At 47.1% G+C, this 22265-nt stretch overlaps 1 protein-coding gene across 1 annotated transcript; it reads left to right on the top strand.

Moving 5' to 3' along the window:
• The first annotated feature begins 3812 nt into the window (after positions 1 to 3812).
• Positions 3813 to 21245, top strand: HNRNPL (heterogeneous nuclear ribonucleoprotein L). The gene is made up of 13 exons (XM_081018892.1): positions 3813 to 3982; positions 9279 to 9397; positions 9513 to 9750; positions 10183 to 10270; positions 11488 to 11582; positions 12322 to 12394; positions 15880 to 15951; positions 16044 to 16324; positions 17412 to 17533; positions 18397 to 18598; positions 18997 to 19054; positions 19392 to 19487; positions 20908 to 21245. The coding sequence occupies exons 1-13, from the start codon at positions 3842 to 3844 to the stop codon at positions 20964 to 20966; spliced, it is 1644 nt and encodes a 547-aa protein (XP_080875018.1). The 5' UTR covers positions 3813 to 3841; the 3' UTR covers positions 20967 to 21245.
• Positions 21246 to 22265: the final 1020 nt, after the last annotated feature.

Genomic DNA, 22265 nt, shown 5'->3' with positions numbered 1-22265 from the left:
AGCAGCACCGGAAACGCCATTTTACCTTCCCGCCGGAGCGGTACCTATTTATCTACTTGCACTTTGATGTGCTTTCGAACTGCTAGGTGGGCAGGAGCTGGGACCGAGCAACAGGAGCTCATCCTGTTGCACCGAAAATAGCTTATGCGCATGTGTACGAGTCTCCTCTGACCCGGATGTGCACTGGAAATATTGTTTGCGCATTCGCACAAGCTATTTCTGGTGCTCCTCCGACCCGGAAGTGAGCAGCTGCACAGCACATCACTGGTAAGAGTGGGCGGCGAGGGTTGCCATGGGCCAGATAAATGAGTCCCTTGAGCCTTATCTGGCCCGTGGGCCATAGTTTGGGGACCCCTGCTCTAGTCTGACGAAGCTTTGAACAGAAGAAGCAAGGGGGCCTCCCTCCCATAGCAGAGATGGGCGAGGTGGTGCTCAAAATACCCACAGTAGAGCAGGATGTGCTGCCTCCTTTTTGCTGAGTAATCCCTTTGGCTGCATAGTAATCCCCTGCTATTAAACTGCTGAGCAATCTCCGTAAATCCTGCTCCGTAGACACAGTTAACTGTTGCTGTCCAGGCCCCCGTGTGGCCGTAGAGGGCTCTCAGGCATAGCTGTCAACTTTCAGATTTGAAATTAAGGGATCAGCAGCCTCACCTGTCCCAGGGACAGTGTACAGGATATCTAACAATCCGGGATAGCAGCAGGAAACGGCGCTGGAATAAGGGAATTTCCCGCAAAAAAAGGGAAGGTTGACAGCTATGCTCTCAGGACACATCCTAGGGAACCTTTTGCACCTGAGGACCACACTTCCTCCTGGGCAACCTTGTGGGGGCCACATGCCAGTGGAGGGAGGAGCCAGGGGCAAAAGTGGGGGGAGCAGCACATTTTCTCCTTGAATAGTAGGCTGGTTTCCATGACCCTCACTAACTTCCTTTCAGACAAGCAAGGACACATTCCAGCCAGGTGAAAACACTTACGGAGAAATAAGAAATGGGTGTAGCCTGGGAGAGTCCTGGGGGCCAGGTAGAGGCCTTGAGGGTCCGCAGGTGACAGTGAGAAAAATTAGCCAGGCACCAGGCGTGTTTTGCAACTGATGTGGGTCCAACTGCGACCATGTGATCTTGGATGCCAGTTTGGCGACTGGGGAATACAAAATGTCACTTGGAGAAAGATCTGAAATATTTTCCTGGAAGCTTGGGTTTGTTTTATTCAGGATTGTTTGCTTTTATGTTTTAATGTTTCGTAAACCGCTTTGAGATATGTTCTTTAAAATATAAAACAGTATAGAAATGAAATTAATAATAATAAAACTCAATTGCAAAAAAAGAGGAAGCCCCTAGACATTGCATTGTGCCAACTCTAACCTAGTGTAATAAACAAAACTGCCCTTATTCCCTTATGGGGGACACAAGAGCCCTTTTAGAGTCCTTTGTAGGTTCTCCATCGGTCGGAGGAAAATAACAGATGCCAACCAGAGAATATTGAGAAGCAAAGCAGCTCGTAAGCCTGATCTTTATTGAACTGTTGAAACAGGGTCTCCCCTCACATGCAGGAGAAGGACCCAGAACAAAGGTGTGCTCGCCCTTATACAGTGGTACCTTGGGTTACATACGCTTCAGGTTACATATGCTTCAGGTTACAGACTCCGCTAACCCAGAAATAGTACCTCGGGTTAGGAACTTTACTTCAGGATGAGAACAGAAATCGTGCGGCAGTGGTGCGGCGGCAGCAGGAGGCCCCATTAGCTAAAGTGGTGCTTCAGGTTGAGAACAGTTTCAGGTTAAGAACGGACCTCTGGAACGAATTAAGTACTTAACCCGAGGTACCACTGTAATTGCCTTCCCTGGAGCTCAAGACCACCCCTCCCTACATCATACCTACATCACAGAAGAGGTGTAACCCAAGACCACCCCAAACAAACATCAAACCTACATCACAGAAAAGGTGGTCTACAACAGAAATTTGAATGTTGTTGTTTTTCCTGTCTGTCAGGTTATCTGATAACACATTTCCTGATTGCCTTTCCTGGTAGTCTGGCCATTCCTTTGAGATGGTGATTTCCAAATTCCTGAGACAATGGGAAGCTTCCTTCACCCCCTCCCTCCTTGCAGAGAAAACATTTGGTCAGTTTGGGAGTCAAAATGGTTTCAGGACGGTCTTCCTGTGCTGCTCCAGACATGTGGTCCACATATCTATGTACGTGCTTGGTTGGTACATTTATGAACATTTATTATATATATAAAGGTAAAGGGACCCCTGACCATTAGGTCCAGTCGTGACCGCTTCTGGGGTTGCGGCGCTCATCTCGCTTTATTGGCCAAGGGAGCCGGCGTACAGCTTCTGGATCATGTGGCCAGCATGACTAAGCCACTTCTGGCGAACCAGAGCAGCGCACAGAAACGCCGTTTACCTTCCCACCGGAGCGGTACCTATTTATCTACTTGCACTGGTGTGCTTTCAAATTGCTAGGTTGGCAGGAGCAGGGACCGAGCAATGGGAGCTCACCCCATCGCGGGGATTCGAACCGCCGACCTTCTGATCAGCAAGTCCTTGGCTCTGTGGTTTAACCCACAGCGCCACCCGCATCCATATATATATATATATATATATATATATATATATGACCTTAATCTTTTTATTACAAGCCTTTGCAGCTGTGCACCCACTGGCTCCCTCAGGAAGGTGGAGGGCTGCTCCCATGATTCTTTGCAACTTAACCAAACCTAGCCAAATATGCCCTTGGTCACACCAGAGGCCCATTGGCTTCCTTGGCCAAAGTGTTAGGTGGCTCCCACAATCCTTTGCACTTGTGCCAGAAGCTCATTGGGTCCCTAGTCCTAAAGGTATGGCGGCTCCCATGATCCTTTGCAACCTGACTGGGTTCTAGCTAGTGCCTTGTAGTATCTTGCCCAGCTAAGAAGCCCATTGGCTAAAGTGAAGAGCCACTCCCACAATCCTTTGCTGTTATACTTCAGCCAAGCTAGGCGCCCGTTGACTTTCTTGGCCAACATCCAGGAAAACTCCCACAATCCTTTGCGTTGTCCTCGGCCTGAGATGTGTGGGCGGGATTCGTTTTAACGATTAGAGTGGATAGGCCTTTTGTGGAGGGAAATTCCCGCCTCCTGTTTTATTTTATTGGCTCAAACTCACAAGGGACGGAGGGTGGGGACTGAAATCGCGCTCACCAATTAAAATAAAGAGCATGGGCTTTAAGTCCAATGGTTTTCAGCGAGCAGGGCGACGGACACAAAAACTAGCCAATAAAATTGACGCAGAGAGACAATGCGTTCCGTTATAGGAACAAATACGCACGAGGGTGTCTTCTTTCGATATGGCCCAATCAGACTTTGCGTTGCTATGATGGATACTCCAAGTACCCAATAAGACAACAGGAGCGAACTGCAGCGTTTTCTGGGAGCCAACGGTTTTCTGGAGAAGAAGGAGGGCGCTCCATGAGAGGCAATGCGGTGGGGCGGGATGCCGACTGGAGAGACGTCGTTTCCGTCCAATTAATTTGAAGGGACGTCTGATGGACGCTGCCGCCGCCCAACCGGGCTCGCCGAGCCTCTTGAAAAGCAGGCACGAAAGCGAATCAATCCGGCAGGCGGGAGACACTCGATCCAATGGCGTCGGAGGGCGGGACGCAGGTGGGTAAGGGAGCTGCTGGACCCAATGGGCGCCTGGGCGCTGCTGAATGACGGGAGGCGCGCCCAATCGAGGCGTACCTAAGGTGGGAGCGAGGGTGGGCTGCTGTAGTGCGGGCGCCATGTCGCGGCGGAGGTGGCGCGGTTCGCAGAGCGGCGAGGGCGGCGGCGGCGGCGGCTCGGGACGCGGCGGAGAGATGGTGAAGATGGCCGGCGGAGGCGGAGGAGGCGGGTCGGGGCGCTACTATGGGGGAGGCCCTGACGGCGGCCGCGCGCCCAAGCGCCAGAAAACGGAAAACGCGGATCACGGCCCGGGAGGAGCGGCCGGCGGAGGCGGGGTGAGGAGAGCCAGGGCTGGCGGCGGGGCGGGAAGGGCCTGAGGAGGAGGAAGGCCGCGCGGCGGTACTTGGCGGGGGGGGGGGTGAGAGAAAGGGGGAGGGGGACGTGCGCGCGCAGCGTGGAAAACGAAGCGAAACGGGCCTGGTGGCGGAACCTCCATGCGCAGGAGCAGCCTACCCCTCCCGGGAACTTCGCGCCGCCTTCGCTGGACGTAGCGGAAGCTCAAGAGCGGAGCCTCCACGTGCGGGAGCAGTCTACCAGGAGCAGGCGGGCGTCGGCCTTTCCACGCGTGCGCCGGCTGTCCTTTTTTATTTTTAATGATATTTATTAAAGTTACAAAAAATAGAAGAAATGCAAAATACAGAAAAAAGAGTAAATTTTTTTTTAAAATATAACAAAAAAGTATAGGATAAAAAAGAAACATACAAAATAAAACAGTTAAAAAGACATTAATTTTCTAAACCTATCTTCTCTAGACTTATTTCCCCGGACCTCCTCATACCTCCCTTTTTTGTATTCCAGTTCAGTTTGTTAGTTCAGCAAATCCTTACCATTAAACTTTTGCCCAATTGTAAGCCTTTTTTCATATCTCTTAAAGCATTACAGCTAAGAAGCTCTTAGTTTCTGTCCAACATCCTTCTAAGATTCCTTAATTTTACAGTATTTCTGTAAATAGTCTTTAAATTTCTTCCAGTCTTCTTTCACCAACTCTTCTCCCTGGTCTCGGATTCTGCCAGTCATTTCCGCCAGTTCCATGTAGTCAATCACCTTCATCTGCCATTCTTCCAGAGTGGGTAGATCTTGTGTCTTCCAATACTTTGCAATGAGTATTCTTGCTGCTGTTGTAGCATACGTAAAAAAGGTTCTGTCCTTCTTTGGCACCAATTGGCCAACAATGCCCAGATGAAAGGCCTCTGGTTTCTTCAGAAAGGTATATTTAAATACCTTTTTTATTTCATTATAAATCATCTCCCAGAAAGCCTTAATCCTTGGGCACGTCCACCAAAGGTGAAAGAATGTACCTTCAGTTTCTTTACATTTCCAACATTTATTATCAGGCACATGGTAGATTTTTGCAAGATTTTTGTCCTAAGGGGGAAACAAGGGCCCTACTTCTACGCGAATGCAGTTCTGGTTCTAAACGCAGCATAAGGGGTCTCTCTAGTATAGTGTATTTTTCAGTGTAGTATATTTTATTGTATAGTATAGTGTATTTAAAAATGGGGTTTCAGAGTTTTTAGGGGTTTTTGAATGTTTTATGTAGTTTTTCAATTTCATTGTTCTGTATGGGACAATGACAATAAAGAGATCGTATTGTATATCTAACCCTCAAAACGCTTTGGATTTCATATTCGGCGTAGTGCATGCAGACGTACAGTACGTAAACACACACATATACAGTGGTACCTCGGGTTACAGACGCTTCAGGTTACAGACTCCGCTCACCCAGAAATAGTACCTCGGGTTAATAATAATAATATTATATTACAGTGGTACCTCGGGTTAAGTACTTAATTCGTTCCGGAGGTCTGTTTTTAACCTGAAACTGTTCTTAACCTGAAGCACCACTTTAGCTAATGGGGCCTCCTGCTGCCGCCGGCGGAGCCCGATTTCTGTTCTCATTCTGAAGCAAAGTTCTTAACCTGAAGCACTATTTCTGGGTTAGCAGAGTCTGTAACCTGAAGCGTATGTAACCTGAAGCGTATGTAACCCGAGGTACCACTGTATTTATCCCCAGCCACTCTGGGCGGCTTCCAACAAAACACTAAAATACAATAACCATTAAAAGCAATAACCAATAAACATTAAAAGCTTCCCTAAACAGGGCTGCCTTTAGATGTCTTCTAAAAGTTTGGTAGTTATTTTTCTCTTTGACATTGGTGGAAGGGCGTTCCACAGGGCAGGTGCCACTACTGAGAAGGCCCTCTGCCTGGTTCCCTGTAACTTGGCTTCTCGCAGCGAGGGAACCGCCAGAAGGGCCTCGGTGCTGGACCTCAGTGTCCGGGCAGAACGATGGAGGTGGAGACGCTCCTTCAGGTATTAAGGTATTAAGAGGTATTAAGGGTTAAGAACTTTGCTTCAGGATGAGAACAGAAATCACACGGCGGCAGCATTAGCTAAAGTGGTGGTTCAGGTTACAAACAGTTTCAGGTTAAGAACAGACTGCCAGAACGAATTAAGTTCTTAACCCGAGGTACCACTGTAAATAGATATAGGTACAGTTGTACCTCGGGTTACATACGTTTCAGGTTGCAGACTCCGCTAACCCAGAAATATTACCTTGGGTTGAGAAATTTGCTTCAGGGTGAGAACAGAAATCGTGCAGCGGTGGTGCGGCGGCAGCAGGAGGCCCCATTAGCTAAAGTGGTGCTTCAGGTTAAGAACAGTTTCAGGTTAAGAACAGACGTCCAGAACGAATTAAGTTCTTAATCCGAGGTACCACTGTACATGTTTATAAAGGCACACAAGGAGGCCTGTGTAAACCTGCAGTTCAGCTGCCTCGTTTTTTGCAAAGGTTGGGAGGGTGCTGTTTTTTCCCCAGGTGACAAAGATGCAGACCATAATAGTCCCTGCTGAATGCCAGGCGCATGGCAAATTTTTTAGCAGGTATTTTAAGGCAGTTCTTTTGCTTTTGTAATGAATATTCATGGCTCTTACTCTCTTTATGATGGTTTTTTTAAAAAAAAAAAATCCCCACCACTTAGAAATTCTGAATGAATACATAGCTAAATCCGAAGCGGAGTACGCCCATTGAAACCTATGAAACTAAGTTAATTAGGTCAATTAACTTCCTAGGGTCTACTATGAGAAGGATTAGCATTGAATGCCTCCATGACGCCTCACTTTGTGTGCCCTTTCCTACCCTGCTGCCCACCAGATGTTTTGGACTGCAGCGCCAGTTGTAGTCCAAAACATGGAGGGCAGCAGAGTGAGAAAGACTGTACTGACGTAATTGAACAGGGTAGTAGTAGGTGTGAGGTGGTACTGTTTTGTGCTCCACTAAAGGACTCTTTGGGGACGCCGGTGGCGCTGTGGGTTAAACCACAGAGCCTAGGGCTTGCCGATCAGAAGGTCAGTGGTTCGAATCCCCGCAACGGGGTGAGCTCCCGTTGCTCGGTCCCAGCTCCTGCCCACCTAGCAGTTCGAAAGCACATCAAAGTGCAAGTAGATAAATAGGTACCGCTCCAGCGGGAAGGTAAATGGCATTTCCGTGCGCTGCTCTGGTTCGCCAGAAGTGGCTTAGTCATGCTGGCCACATGACCCGGAAGTTGTATGCCGGCTCCCTCGGCCAATAAAGCGAGATGAGCGCCGCAACCCCAGAGTCGGTCACGACTGGACCTAATGGTCAGGGGTTCCTTTACCTAAGGGACTCTTTATCTTTAGCAACTGCCACAAACTTTGATGGCTTGTAGACTGGGTGACACTTTAAAATTGACATTACACCTGTGAAGTAGAGGGACTTAACTCATAACTTGCAAGCAGAGCCTGGGAGTATAGGGCAGCATAGCTCACAAGTACCAGATACCAGGCACAGAACATGGGGTCGTTGTCACCATCTCTCCTCCGATTCTGCACCAATTGGAAATGGCAAGCTCAGTAAGATGGTGCCCTTCATTCTGATTTACAGGGTTTTTCTTTAACCTCATCCTTAATGCATAAGCAAAGTAGTGTGTTGCTAATAAAATTATATTGATAATAGGAGAAAGTTTAGGGTTCTTTTTAATTAACCCCAAATTTGCTATAGTTCAGCTGCCAAAAGCAAATTTCAGGAAAAGCAAACAGCCCCCCCCCCCCCAATACATCGTGGTGTGGAGGAAATAAAATGTAGTAACAGTGGTGGATACATCTGGGAAGAATACCTTGCTCCACACACTCTGTGAGGTGCTAGGCAGGACAAAAGCTCTTTTTCAGATTTCTGATGGGATTAGGACAGTTCATTGCTAACACAGTGGAACCATAGGCATGAAGCAGTCACAGAACCTTGGATGGGGGTTTGTGTTGAAATAAGGACTGAACTTCTTGGCCAGAGGTGGCCAACCTTTTTTGACCAGAGAGCCACATTTACTTTTAGCTCACCCTCCTGGAGCCACATATGAGTGCTGGCTGTGGCTGCACCACACTTGGGTATGAGAGCCAGCGTGGTGTAGTGGTTAAGAGTGGTGGACTCGTAATCTGGTGAACCGGGTTCGCGTTTCCGCTCCTCCACATGCAGTTGCTGGGTGACCTTGGGCTAGTCACACTTCTCTGAAGTCTCTCGGCCCCACTCACCTCACAAAGTGTTTGTTGTGGGGGAGGAAGGGAAAGGGGAATGTTAGCCACTTTGAGACTCCTTCGGGTAGTGATAAAGCGGGACATCAAATCCAAACTCCTCCTCAGCTGATCTGTGCAGATTAGCCAAGGGGGATGATTATTGCCCCTTCTCCACTCATCAAGTGATGCTGTCATCAGGGTGTTGGGCTCATCCACCTCAGCACTGTATATTTTTGCCTCTGCCACCAAAATTGGGATGGGGACAGAAAAAGTGCTTGGAATCAGGCTGCCAAACTAAGACAAATTCAGATACTCAACTAGTGGAGTTTACTGTCTGCTACTAGCAACATGGGCATCTTTGGAAGGAGTTTGATTGGCTTGTGAGAGGTGAGAGGAAATAATGATGACTTGAATAGAGGGTGCTTTTCACAGTGTGCCCAGATTGAGAATAGGGAGAATTTTGTAACCATCAATTGCAAAGTAGTCTTACCCCCCCCCCCCAAAAAAAAAGAGTCTCAGATGAAGGCATGAGTCTTAATTTCTCTGGGGGAAATAACCTGAACTGTCTTCTACTGTTTTTGACAGTAACTTCTCCAGCTGCCCAAGGGCAACTTTGTTATCTTTGCTCAGACTGGTTTTGTTTTGTTTTTTAAAAAATAAAGAGTCTAGGTTGTTTTTTCAAGTTTACTTGCCATTGGGAGGGGTAGTTACTTTTCTCACAGAAATACGGTGACTTTGTGGTGTTGGAGATGAAGCCTATATTTCGATCTAGAAATGTGTAGTATCAGGATGGAGCCTGCTCTTAATTGTTAAGTATATAAAATAAAATGCCTGAGTGTGGCAAAGGAGGCTTTGGAGAGTCAAGTTAATACAGAAAGATTTTCCTTAATGTTTGATTACTCTACTGAGGAGGCTCCATGTCTTTTTGCTTGTGGGGCAATTCCTAGAGAGAACTAACCTTCGTGTAAAGAGGCTATTCTTCATTTGCGGCTAGAATGGTTTGCGGTAGAGAACAAAGTTTTTCTCTTCTTTCGCCCCTGGCAGGAGAACTATGATGATCCCCACAAACCAGCTGCTTCCCCTGTCGTCCACATCAGGGGCCTGATCGATGGTGTTGTGGAAGCTGACCTTGTAGAGGCCCTGCAGGAATTTGGCCCCATAAGGTTAGGAGTGGGCAAATTGGGCATCTGACGAGATGGAATGGAGGATGGTTGGACATTTGTGTAGTGCTGACTACTTCGGCAGTGTAAGCAGCCTGGTTCCTTTTCTTCCCCCAAGCTATGTGGTGGTGATGCCCAAAAAGAGGCAGGCTCTGGTGGAGTTTGAGGATATCTTGGGAGCCTGCAACGCTGTGAACTACGCAGCTGACAACCAGATCTACATCGCTGGGCACCCAGCCTTTGTCAACTACTCCACCAGCCAGAAGATTTCACGCCCTGGCGACTCGGATGATTCTAGGGGAGTCAACAATGTTCTTCTCTTCACCATCCTGAACCCCATCTACTCCATCACAACGGTGCGTAGTGATGCTGCGTGTACTCAGCCAGAAACACTTGAACGTAATTGGTCCATGCCTTTGTTGGGGGCCCCAGGGTTCATTTCATACACGGTGCAGATGAATAAATTATAGCTGCCAGGATAATTGCTGTCATTGCAAGTCCATCTAGGTCCACAAAATAGTTTGCCTGGATCCTAGGGTGGATGGCAGCAGTGTGTTCCATTGTTTTTGAAGATGCTCTGTTGCCTTTTATCTGTTGCCTGTGGTCTTGTGACTAGTAATTAGATCTACTAGGTTAGGGTCTGACCTTCCAGATGTTGGACTCCAGGTCCCATCAGTCTTTTTCACTGTGGCCAATGAGCAGGGATTAGGAGGGTTGTAGGCCAAGAACATCTTAAGGGCTACATGTTCCCCAGTTTTAAAAATATGCGATTGTTTTTCATCTTACAGGATGTGCTGTACACGATCTGCAACCCATGTGGCCCGGTGCAGCGGATTGTTATCTTCCGAAAGAATGGTGTCCAGGCTATGGTGGAATATCCTTTTTTCCCCTGGGGTCTAGGAAGCCTGTAGTAATTGAACCATGTTTGTCCTTGGAATAGTTCAAAATAAGTGCCTAGCAGCTTGGGCAAACAAATTGCTTTTATCTGTTGTCTCAGGCTTTTTGACAATAACATTTGCTGTGCCACTAGCCTGAAGAAAGATTATTACCGTTCTGTCTTCATTTGAGTTTCAGTGAGTAGTCTCCTAATTCAGCTCCTCAGAAGACAGTTACAGTGGTACCTCGGTTTTCGAACTCCTCCATAGTCGTACGTTTTAGAACTTGAACACCGAAAACCCAGAAGTAAGTACCTTGGTTTTTGAATGCACCTCGGAAGTCGAACAGGAAACACGGCTTCAGTTTTGAATTTTCCATATTGAGGCTTGCGTTTTGAGACTTCCGCTTTCGGTTTCCTGACCTCTCGGAACTTGAACAGACTTCCGGAACGGATTATGTTCGAAAACCGACATACCACTGTACTTCTGTTTTGTGGACTCCCTTGATCAGGGGTAGGCAACCTAAGGCCCATGGGCCACAAGCGGCCCACGGGGGTCGTTTAACTGGCCCACAAGCCGCCCACTTGGTGAGTCCCCGCGCGTTGCGCAGAACGGCGTGGGAGCTCGCTTCCGCAGCACTGGAAATCGGAAATCGCATCTACGTAGATGCTGGAAATCATGTCTGCACCAGATGCAGACGCCAGAAATCATGCGCGCGTAATCCAGCCTACAGACGGATCTCCTCTGGAGTGAACCGGCCCAGGTGAGGTAAACCTTGCCGACCCCTGCCCTTGATAGTCTGCTCTACTATGAGAGCATAGGTTTACAAATCCCCAAGTCCTGTTTGAGCCTCTGGCTTTGGTCAAGGCCTGGAGCCATCTGGGAATTGGCAGAACACTGTCAGGCTTGTTCACGTGGCCCTCACCTGATTACCTGAGCAATATGCTTGCAAACCACAGGTATCTCCACCACTAACCTGAAGGAGCAGTCTCTACAATAAAAGGCAAGAGGCAATTGCCGTTTCAGTGGGGTGGGTTTAGTTCTGAATGCATGTGATCTCAAGCTGGACATATGAGGTGGAAGGGAAGGCTATTCTCAGACACTGATGTACTTCTGAAAGGGTCCAACAAGAAGAACTTCAAAGTTGAAGCATTAAGTTTTTTCAGTGGCCAAAAGGCTGCCCCAATTTCTCCAAGGCTTCCTTAACACTACAAACATTTGACTCTGTGCAGAGCGCTCAGAGAGCAAAAGCTTCTCTGAATGGGGCTGACATTTATTCTGGATGTTGTACTCTGAAGATTGAATACGCAAAGGTGAGTGTCGCTTTGAAGAATTTGATAGGGTTCTTTGTGCCTGTAGAAGCATCTTCTGTGTGATCCTTGGTGAATTGAAAGGGGCCTGTAGAAAGGGAGATGACCCTTGCCATCAAAAATGTGTATAAGTATTCTGTCCCTTAGTTCAGGCATGTCACTCCCTGTTCCAGGGCTTGTGGAACAGGGCTATTCTACAATATGTTTTTTCCAGCCCTAAAGCATCCCTTTCTAATGCTGCTCCCTCAAAAAAACCACTCCTAAAACATACTGGTTTGTGCTCTGATTTGTGTTGGGTCTTGCTTTCTCATCCAACACAGCATTAGCTACATTATGTTACTGCTGGCCATAAGGGGAATCACAAAAGTGGAAAGGGCGTGAAGTCTACACATGCTGACTAATCAGTGGAACATGTTGTTAAAAAATTGTGGCTAACAGCAAAGAAGACTCAAAATGCATGGGGGAATAAGTATATGGGTTGTTGCCTGCAGTAGCAAAAAGTACACCTGCCAAGTTAATGTTACTGACTAATGGGCTAAAGTTGGGTCAGTAATGGTCACTGTACCTTGTTGATGGCTCTCAGACTGAGCTGGATGAATTGCTGGTCTGGCCTAGCCTTTGCACTGTTTTGCACTCAACCATCAGTGCAATCAAGCTTTCGGAAGAGGCATAGCTAAGGGTTGGCCACATAATTTGGGCATCTTGCATTACTTTTGTACGGCCGTGTGTGTTTGTTTTTTAGCCAACCCGCCTGAATGTGTTCAAGAACGACCAAGACACATGGGACTACACCAACCCCAACCTCAGTGGACAAGGTAACCTTGATAGACTGCTTTGCAGCCACACATGAACCCTTGCCTTTCCCGTTGAGTAGCACACTTCATAGATCTGATTTGTGTGATGTAATGCCATTTGCCTGCTGTCCAGCATTGTGGCTGATTTTGGAAGTCTTGAGCTAGTGCAGCTGTGCTTTGACTTCTGACGTTTTTTGTAAGGCGTTATCAGGCCACCAGAGCCTTTATGAAGGAGGCCTAATAAGACATTTAAGATAAGCGGTTGTAAATAGTGACAAGTAGTTTTGAAGGGAAATGTGTATTCTCGTTGGCATGTTTAAGGTCTCCGGGACAACAATGAATTCACTTCCTCCACCCAGTATAGGCAGGGCCATGGGACCAGGCTTCAGGCACAGCGCCAGTTTCTCTGGCTCCACCTTCCTTTCCTTCCCTTGCCTAGGATAGTCTCCAATCTACTTGTGGCAAGATTCGAGAACTGGAACACAGCATTGGGAATATGGTGGCACAGTTAAAAGGAGGTGGTTCCTGAAGTTGAACTTCAGGGCACGTGTGGAGCCTGTGTAAGGTACAGCTAACCAGGGTGAAGAACGGGCATCGCTAATACTATTTTGCAAAAGGCAACGCCAAATGGACTTTCAGGAAGCGCTTGATCCTGGAGGTAGCACTTCAGGGAATGGCTGTTCTCATCTGCTTGAAAAACAGGGTGCATTGTTGAAAGCAGGCGCGTCAAAATGGCCTGTTGCCCCAACCCTGATCCAGCTGGTGGGTGGTTGCATAGCACGCCTGCCATTCAGTGGGTTGGGTGTGGGCTCCTTCCCCCTGAGAAGTCTCAGGTGACACCTTACTGTGCACATAGCACGGAGATGGTGAAGGAAGGGGGCTTTGTTCAGGCCGAAGGTAAAGCTGTGCATTAAGCTCACAGATATTTTTAGGGGCCAGGAATGTGGCCTTTCAGCTGGTGGTCTCAAGCGCCATTTCCTTGAAAGTGGAATTAAGGAGGATGAACAAGTTAGAACGTTAACATGCTCCAGATCAGCCCACAATCGGCTGAAGAGCAGTGTCTTGGTTTCTGAACCGGAGGGGAGTGGCAGGTCTTATCTGACTCCCCTTATTTTAGCGGCTTGTGTGCAAGGGTGATGCTGTCTTTTTGTGTGTTACACCACAAGCATGTTGTAATTCACACAACAGGCATTAAATTGGCTTAAAGATGGGGTTTGTGTGGTCTTGTACCCTTAAAACTTCGGCGTTGCACTGCCTTCTTCCACGGATGTAGAGATCACCGGGTGCTGCAGGGAAGCAGTTGTGGGGGGCGGGCTGGAGGAAGCTGTTGATCGAGGGGGCTGGCCAAGGTCATTTTGGGCCCCACCCCATAGCAAAGCAAGCAATGGCATTACATGACTTGACATGAACATGACTCACTTTCTCCTCCAAGGTACATAACTAGAAGATTGTACAGATTGGCAGTGGCTAGTTGGCAGGGCTGTGCAATTCAGTTAGCTGCCTCCTGGCTCTCCTGTCTTTAGGCTGGGCAAAGAGGAGGTACACTAACCTGGCCTTTCCCCAGCTCTGAACAGTGCGTTCACACATGACCCTGGGGGAACCGTATGCTACTGCAGCCGAAGTCCTGAATTGCCTGTGATCTGCCTTCTGCTACACACGCTTTAACACCACACAGTGTAGGAAAAAAAAGCCAACCTTCCACTAGCTCTGCCTGGAGAAAACACGCAGCATCTTAACAAAGTACCTGAAAAGCAGCAGATTTGAGTTCCAATTCTTTTACATCAAGAACACCACACCGTGATCCAAGAAACATCTACAAGCACAGAGTGAGACAGAGAGAGAATGAGAGAGAGAAAGACGCACCAGGCCACGACATTCTTACAAATCCAAAACAAACAAACCAAACCTTGAACCCAAGAATGTTACACAGAAACTAGGAAAACACAGACCAGATGGGTCTCAGACAAATGCACCAGCGCTCTTACCGGAGAACGGAGTAGATCCCAGAGACCCTCCAAGACATAGGACGCTCTCCATATCAACACGGTTTGGTTTGGGAGGGCAGTTTATCACTCCTTTTCTCGCAGTCCACGGCTGCCAACATTTATCAGCGCCGAGCGGAGACAGACAAAAAAACACCAAGTACCCAGAGCCCCCAGCTCCCTAGAGACTTGGGGGTGCTTTCTGCTCCAGGGGGCACTTGGGATCCAAGGCACATTCCATTATCAGAGGAGAGACATGCACACGGGAGACCTACACAGAGCCAGAAGCACCAAACCTGTTAACAGCACATGACAAAAACATCAGGAGATGCAACACGGAAGGGACACTCATTATTACACCTTTGTTATGTCCTTTTTTTCCTTGATACCATCTGAAGACAGACAAAAACATCTCTGTGAGCCCTATTTTTACTTTAAAAAACTTTTTTTTACTTGAAATTGTATCAGTTTGGTGCCTGTTGACTTGTATTTGACTCTGAAACCATGTAACGCAGGGTCGCAGTGTATGTTTGATGGGACGCCATCTTTCAGAACTGTGCTTACACTGTTGAAGCGTCCAATGGTAAGAGAAATGCAGAATGTGTATGTGACAATGGACATTGTACTGTGTACTACTGCTGTAAGTAGCCCTTTTCAATCTTTGTAATGACTATCGAAATAAACTGCAAAACACCCCTTTTTTGTTTTGTTAGAGCAACAGTGATATTGTATGGATTGCTTAAATTCTTCTGCCTTGTATACAATCACGTGTTTTAACTTGACTGCTGTTTTTTTTTTGCTTTGCTTTTGGCGTACTCTCCTCAGTCTCTTGCTTAGTCCCTTTACCTTTGCTAGGGTTGGGTGGGGATGTTAGTTTTTTATATTATTATTCTTGTTGCCCTGAGTAGAACTGTCAAGTCCTTTGACTCCCTTCTCCTCTTCCTCCCTCCTCCCCTCAGCGAAGGTCACCTATCTTTATAACTCGTTTCCATGTTGATAAGGTTTGGCATGCTCTCAGACACCACCGGGTGCAGAAATTGAACTTCACTTAGGCCAAAAGGCAGCTGTTTCGAGGAGAACACTGGATCCAAATGCAAACCTGTGCCGCCCTCGACCTCGGAGTAGGTCAGACAAGTGGCAGTGCTCTGCTTAAAAGGCATATCAGCCTTAAAAAAAAAGGCTGGATTTGTAGCGTTGCAAGAGAAAGCCAAATGTCCCCTTCCAGAGCTGCTGCCCCTGCTCCCTAGCTCAAAGTTTGTGTTTGGGGGGGTGGGGTGGAGCTGTTTGTCTGCCTCAGGAGAAGAGTTGGGTGCACTTTGGACCCTTGAAAAATGAGTAGACCTTTCGCCACCTTCTGCCTTCCAGTGGCTGGAGGCAGATCTTATTCTCAAGGTGTTGGAAATATTTAACTTGAGGAGAGCCATGGGGGTGGACTTGTGACTTTCTAGCATCCAACACGTGCCCCAGAGATACAAGTGCCGGGCTTTTGCTGCCTTTTCCTAACGGCCTCCTCTTTTTGGACAGGTGAGCCAGGTGGGAACCCCAACAAGCGTCAGAGGCAGCCTCCTCTCCTTGGGGACCATCCGGCTGAATATGGTAAGAAGCCGGCACACGGCAGCAGCATCCGGGGGAACAGACCCCAAATCTCTAGCCTCGCCTTGAGCTCTCGATGTTTGTTCCCTCCCCAGGAGGACCTCACGGTGGCTACCACGGGCACTATCACGATGAAGGCTATGGCCCTCCACCGCCTCATTATGAAGGGAGGCGGATGGGCCCACCTGTCGGGGGCCGCCATAGGGGGCCGAGCCGCTACGGGCCTCAGTATGGACACCCCCCTCCTCCACCCCCACCCCCAGAGTATGGCCCCCATGCTGACAGCGCAGTCCTGATGGTTTATGGCTTGGATCAGTCGAAGATGAACTGTGACAGAGTGTTCAACGTCTTCTGCCTGTACGGAAATGTGGAGAAGGTAATTAAAGCTGACTGTCTCCTTCTCCCAGAGCCTGCTCTGTCTTGCTCCTTTTACCCAAATTTGAGAAGCTGAGTCGGAGAACACATGTTGAGCTTGCTGGCAAAACGACAGTGCAGTTCTGCTTGCCATCGTGATGATGGATGGGCCTATATTATCTTTCAGCAGTAGAGGTTAGGCAGCAGAAGATTACTCTTCCCCCTTGATTTGGAAGCAGACCTGTGCAAATGACTTGATGCCACTGGAAAGAGACCCTCTCAGTTCTCTTCGCTGTGGTCTAGCTCCGAGCTCTCTTTGTCATGATATGAGTTGTATACGGCGTTGAGATTACTTCCATGTCTGGTCTTCAGGCTCCATCTCCTCTTCCTCTCTCTGCTCGTACCACCCACTTGGGTGCCTCATCTTTCTGGGGCCATTTCACCAACACACCCAGGGTGATGAGCAGGGCAAAGCTTCAAAGATTGCTGCTGCTGTTCTTGTTCCTGGTTCCTCTCACTGCTCTGTTGAGGTCAGATGAACAGGCAGCAACAGGAAAAAGGAAGAGAGGTGTTGGTTGCAGCAGATGCTTGATAATGTCAACCCCTGAAACTGATGAGAGTGGAATTTGATGGCAGTAGGTTTCTTATGTCTTGCTGCAGTGACGGGGGGCTTTCTGATACTGGGAATTTACTCTTTTGAGAAGACAATTCTCATAGGTTCTCAGTCACTGAAAGTTGAACCAGAGTGTCCAGAATGCCAAGAGTATAGAACCTCGTTCCTAATGCAGCAGGAAAACAGGGCTGAATTTTAAAAAGGCAAGTGGTTGCTGAGTAAGGGAAGCTCGTACTTGCAATTCAATTAAAAAATGTGCCTCCTGCGAACCAGTGGCCAAATGAAAGATGGTGGCGGGATTGGCTAAGGAATCTACAGGCGACTGAGGAAAGTTAATACTGGATACACTGGCTACACTCTTGTGCCCAGTGTCCACACAGTAAATGCCTCGAGTGCAGGTTTGTGGCTATACCTTAGAGTTGGGGTTTTGTTTCCAAAAGGGATCGATCCATGCCAACAGTTGATTGCGTTTCAACAAAGGTTTGTGTTTTGTTAGGTGAAGTTCATGAAGAGCAAGCCTGGAGCTGCCATGGTGGAGATGGCTGACGGTTACGCGGTGGACCGAGCAATCACTCACCTGAACAACAACTTCATGTTTGATCAAAAGCTGAATGTATGGTGAGTGCTGCTACCCCTAATTTTCATCAGGGCTCATTCATTCATTTATATATATATATAAAAAAAAACATATCATTTTCAACCGTAATTAAACATACTTTTACATCTTATTCAATTTTTTTGACTTCCATCAGCCCTGTCTGAAAATTTTCCAATCTAATCTCCTAGTATGCATTTCTTATTTTTCCTATTACATTTCAAACTCATAACCAATATCTCTATCTTTTTCTACTTTGTAACACTTTGTATATTTCTCCTTACAAAACTTCTTGTAGTCCTACTAGCGTAATTTGTTGATTACAGTTGCTCTTCAAATAATTCATATACTTCTTCCAATCTTCTGTAAATCTCTGGTCTCGCAGGTTTCGAATCCTTCCTGTCATTTTATCCAATTCTGCATAGTCCATTAATTTCGTCTGCCATTCTTCTTTTGTCGGAATTTCTTCTTGTTTCCGTTTCTGGGCTAACAATACTCTTGCCACTGTTGCTGCATATATGAACAGTTTGACATCTTGTCTATTAATGTCTTGGCCTATAATACCAAGTAAAAATGCTTCTGGTTTTTTTAAGAATGTATATTTCAACATCTTTTTCGTCTCATTATATATCATTTCCCAGACGTTCTTTACTTTCTTACATTCCCACCACATGTGATAAAATGTTCCTTCTTTTTCTTTACATTTCCAACATTTATTATTTGTCTTATACATTTTAGCTAATTTCACTGGTGTAATATACCATCTATACATCATTTTCGTCAAATTCTCTCCTCAGGGCTCATTCTGCTCGGTTCTCTGCCCTTGAAGGCTGCTCCTTGCCCTTAACATTTGCCCGCTCTTAAACTGTGCGTTTCCTTCCGACAGTGTTTCCAAGCAACAGGCCATCATGCCTGGCCAGTCTTACGGCCTTGAAGACGGTTCATGCAGCTACAAGGATTTCAGCGGCTCTCGGAACAACCGGTTTTCAACCCCAGAGCAAGCAGCCAAGAACAGGATCCAGCACCCCAGTAATGTGCTTCATTTCTTCAATGCTCCTCTGGAGGTGACAGAAGATAACTTCTACGAGGTAATGCCTCAGGCCCATCTTGGAGTCAGGTAACATAGAAAAGGGAGTTCGGCAGTTGGTCTGGCCAAGGGAGAGTCTCAAGAGGTGTGCCAAGGCCTGCTGCCCAGATGGATCACAGGCCTTGCCCGGTATTTGGCTCCCTAGGAGGATTGCCACATCATAGGTGTGGGAAGGAAGGGACGATGTGGCAGTGCTAAAACATTCTGTGAAAATAGGACTACAAGTTATTTGTCATGTCCCCGGCACCTTACATTGTAGATAAGTAACTGTTCGCGGTGCAAAAGCATTTTTCTTCTCTCGGATTTGGAAACGGAACATGACTTAACATGCATGTTATAAAAAAAACACTGCAATCAGTTTCATAACTTAACACTTGCGTTGTATTTTTATCCTGTCAGATCTGTGATGAACTGGGGGTGAAGAGACCAGCTTCAGTCAAGGTGTTTTCGGGGAAAAGTAAGTACATGCTGCAGTTTTCAAGCCTCAAAATGCTGCTACTCAGCAAGCAGGAATAAGGGCTGGATGGTGCACCTCAGCTAGCTAGTTAAAACACCGGACTCCACATCAGCTTGTCCATTTTACCTTATACTGGTGTTCAGAACAGTGTTTGTTGAGGCAGCAAAACTAAGGCTGGCTGCAACATGCTTTCACTTGGGCCACGGAAGGGCCTTGAAGATTTAAATGGTGTATGGGTGGGGAAACAGCATCGTTCCCCTTTCTTAGCCAGCCATCCAGTCCTGTGCACATTCTCCATGGTGGCCCAACTATGTCTTCACTGTTAACGTCTTCATAGGTGAAAGGAGCTCCTCTGGCTTGCTGGAATGGGAAACCAAGGGTGATGCCCTGGAGACTCTGGCATTCCTCAACCATTACCAGATGAAAAACCCAAGTAAGCTCTGTGGGGTGTGCATGTTGTGGGTTGGAGGCCTTTTCCCCCCGCTTACTCATTTTTTTCTGGTCTCATTTTATGTAGAACAGTTTCCTCAATGAGTAATGGGTGAGCTGATTTTTCCCTAAAACTTCCTGCTGGCAGGAAGTGGAGTAGTTGCCAACAGGTTTCTGACACTTTTGGAATTGTTAAGGCAGCATTATCTATATGTTCCCCCCATGTTGCTGGCCTGCAACTTCATCCTTTCCATTGGCCACACTGGCTGGGGCTGATGGGGAGTTAGTTACTGTGACGTTTGAAGGGCCACAGTTTCTGCACACCTGATCTAGGGCCTACTGGAAGGTCTGCTGTTGGGCTGCTGCTGCCACTACCATCAACACCAACTATGCTGAAAAGGGCAGGGAGGAGGGCAGGCTCCCGCGTGGGCTCACTGCCAACTGGGCCTAAACTTTGAGGTTCCGCCTGTATTGTAATAGGCTCTTTTTTTCTGAAACCCCCCCCCCCCTTTTCAATACTCTTGATACCATTGCTTTTGCCTACGTAAGTAGGCAAGCAGGTCCCATCAAACTGGTCCAAATCAGAGATCGTCAAACTTTAAAAACGTGTCCCACGAGCACACTCGCAAACTGGAGGAACTGTCATGGGGCATCCCAGCAGTGACACCCACCCCCTGGAAATTGCCCATCTCCATGGTAAAGCTAAAGGGACCCCTGACCATTAGGTCCAGTTGTGGCTGACTCTGGGGTTGCGGCGCTCATCTCGCTTTATTGGCCGAGGGAGCCGGCATACAGCTTCCGGGTCATTTGGCCAGCATGACTAAGACGCTTCTGGCGAACCAGAGCAGCGCACGGAAACGCCGTTTACCTTCCCGCCAGAGCGGTACCTATTTATCTACTTGCACTTTGACGTGCTTTTGAACTGCTAGGTTGGCAGGAGCTGGGACCGAGCAACGGGAACTCACCCCGTCACGGGGAATTTGAACCGCCGACCTTCTGATCGGCAAGTCCTAGGCTCTGTGGTTTAACCCACAGCGCCACCCGTGTCCCTGTCTCCATTGTAGTTACCCCTAAAAAAATGTTTTCTTCTGTAGCCAGTGAAGGAGTTTTTTCCAAGCTTATTTGGAAGTGAGGGCATTTTCCCATATTGCAATTAGCTGTTTTTTTAAAAAAAAAGTCTTCCAGTGGCTACAATAGAATTCTTCTTTCAAGCCTGTTGGCTGTGGCGGCCTAGACTCTGCATATGCACCCGTGGGCATGACACATACTCTAAGTAGATTGGAGTGTGTGGAGACAACAAATCTGGAAACTTATGGAAACCCTCTTTTCACTGGTTCATCCCTCTGAATACATACATCCCTTGTGTTGCCATAAGAACAAATAAAGCTCAGGGGACCCTGATGCATGTCTCTTCTTCTGCCTAGATGGGCCGTATCCGTACACACTGAAACTGTGCTTCTCGACTGCTCAGCATGCCTCGTAAATTTTGTTTGGCTCCTGCCAAGGAAGACTTCCTCCGTTACTCTTTTTGTGTGTGTGGGTTTTTTCAAAGTGCCCTGCATTCCTTTTTTTAAAAAAAGAAAGAAAAAGCTTAAGTAGAGGCTGCCTGCAGCTATGTCAGCTGGGAAGAAGAAGAAGCCCTGTGGAGTTCGGGCGACATTTTAAAACTATTGTACATGTGACTTGTTCCCCCCACCCCCCCAGTCTTACAATGTGCTGCCTGTGCAACTTGGCACACCTTAATAAAGCTGTTTGGAAAATACCTCTGGTGGTTGTCTATATTGGTGGTGTAGTGGGGCTCTTGAAAAAGTTTGCTTGAACTTTTGGCAAGGATTTTTCAAGTACAGAGGAGGGACGTACATGGTTAGTATTGGTGGGGCCGTGGTGTGTGGTTTTGTCCCCTTAACCTTTGATTTCATGGAAGGAGGCATAATGGAATTGTCAAGACTGACTGCTCAGAAATCAAAAACACTAACTAGAATAATTTACTTATTTCTGGATTTATAATCTGCACTTTCATGAAAAATAATAGCAATGTGGAATGCAGCATTTAAAAATAAAATCAACAGAAACATACAAATCATAAACACTGCTTGGATTAACAAATAAAATATTGGTAAACAAGTACGAAATACTTACTTGTCTAAACATAAACCTTTTCAAAATAGGTCTGGCAAAAAACACTCTTCTCTCTTCAATCTTTTACCAGTAGGGAGTTCCACAGGACATACTAATTCAAATGTGGACTCAGAATCTTCCATTTCTTCTTGTATATTCTGATTTTGAGAATTTGATGTCGTAAGCAAAGACTACAGGAATAAAAAGTGCAATGGCAATGTGTGTGATGTGCTTGACTCCATATGGTGCTCTCTCCCAGAGGGCTCAACTGTTCTATAGTCAAGGGCCAACCTTATTTACTTGGAAGTTGATTTCTCTTATGAGAGTGTGCATTTAGCAGCATTGCAGGCTAAATATTTATACAGTGCCTGCTTTAAAAATTCAGTGGCTTCCAGTCATGAACGAAACATCAAAAACTGCCATGGATGCTAAGAGGTGACCTCCACCTGCCTGCAACTGGTTTGTGTACCAGTTAAGTTTTCATACTCGCTCCAAAGTTGGAAAAACAGGTAATGAGGCGGTGTGACTGTGGTTCCTGATCTTCCCTACCATAATATTTTAACAGAAGCAACGCTTCAATTTTTATAATGGTGAAAAACCCATGTCTATCCAGCCTTGAGTTTAGTAATAATTGGCATAAATTCAACACACACCCCTTCCCCAA

Source organism: Podarcis pityusensis (genome assembly GCF_964106645.2).
Source record: "Podarcis pityusensis genome assembly, chromosome: 8".
Classification (NCBI taxonomy): Eukaryota; Metazoa; Chordata; class Lepidosauria; order Squamata; family Lacertidae; genus Podarcis; species Podarcis pityusensis.
The sequence above is the reverse complement of the archived record's forward strand: the minus strand, read 5'-3'. Positions and strand labels throughout refer to the sequence as shown.

Excerpts from the sequence above, each read along its gene's own strand:
- HNRNPL (XM_081018892.1), top strand. The coding sequence starts at position 3,842 with ATGGTGAAGATGGCCGGCGGAGGCGGAGGAGGCGGGTCGGGGCGCTAC. Across the intron at positions 12,395-15,879 it reads CCCCAACCTCAGTGGACAAG|GTGAGCCAGGTGGGAACCCC; the intron begins GTAACCTTGATA and ends CTTTTTGGACAG. Across the intron at positions 18,599-18,996 it reads CAGAAGATAACTTCTACGAG|ATCTGTGATGAACTGGGGGT; the intron begins GTAATGCCTCAG and ends TTATCCTGTCAG.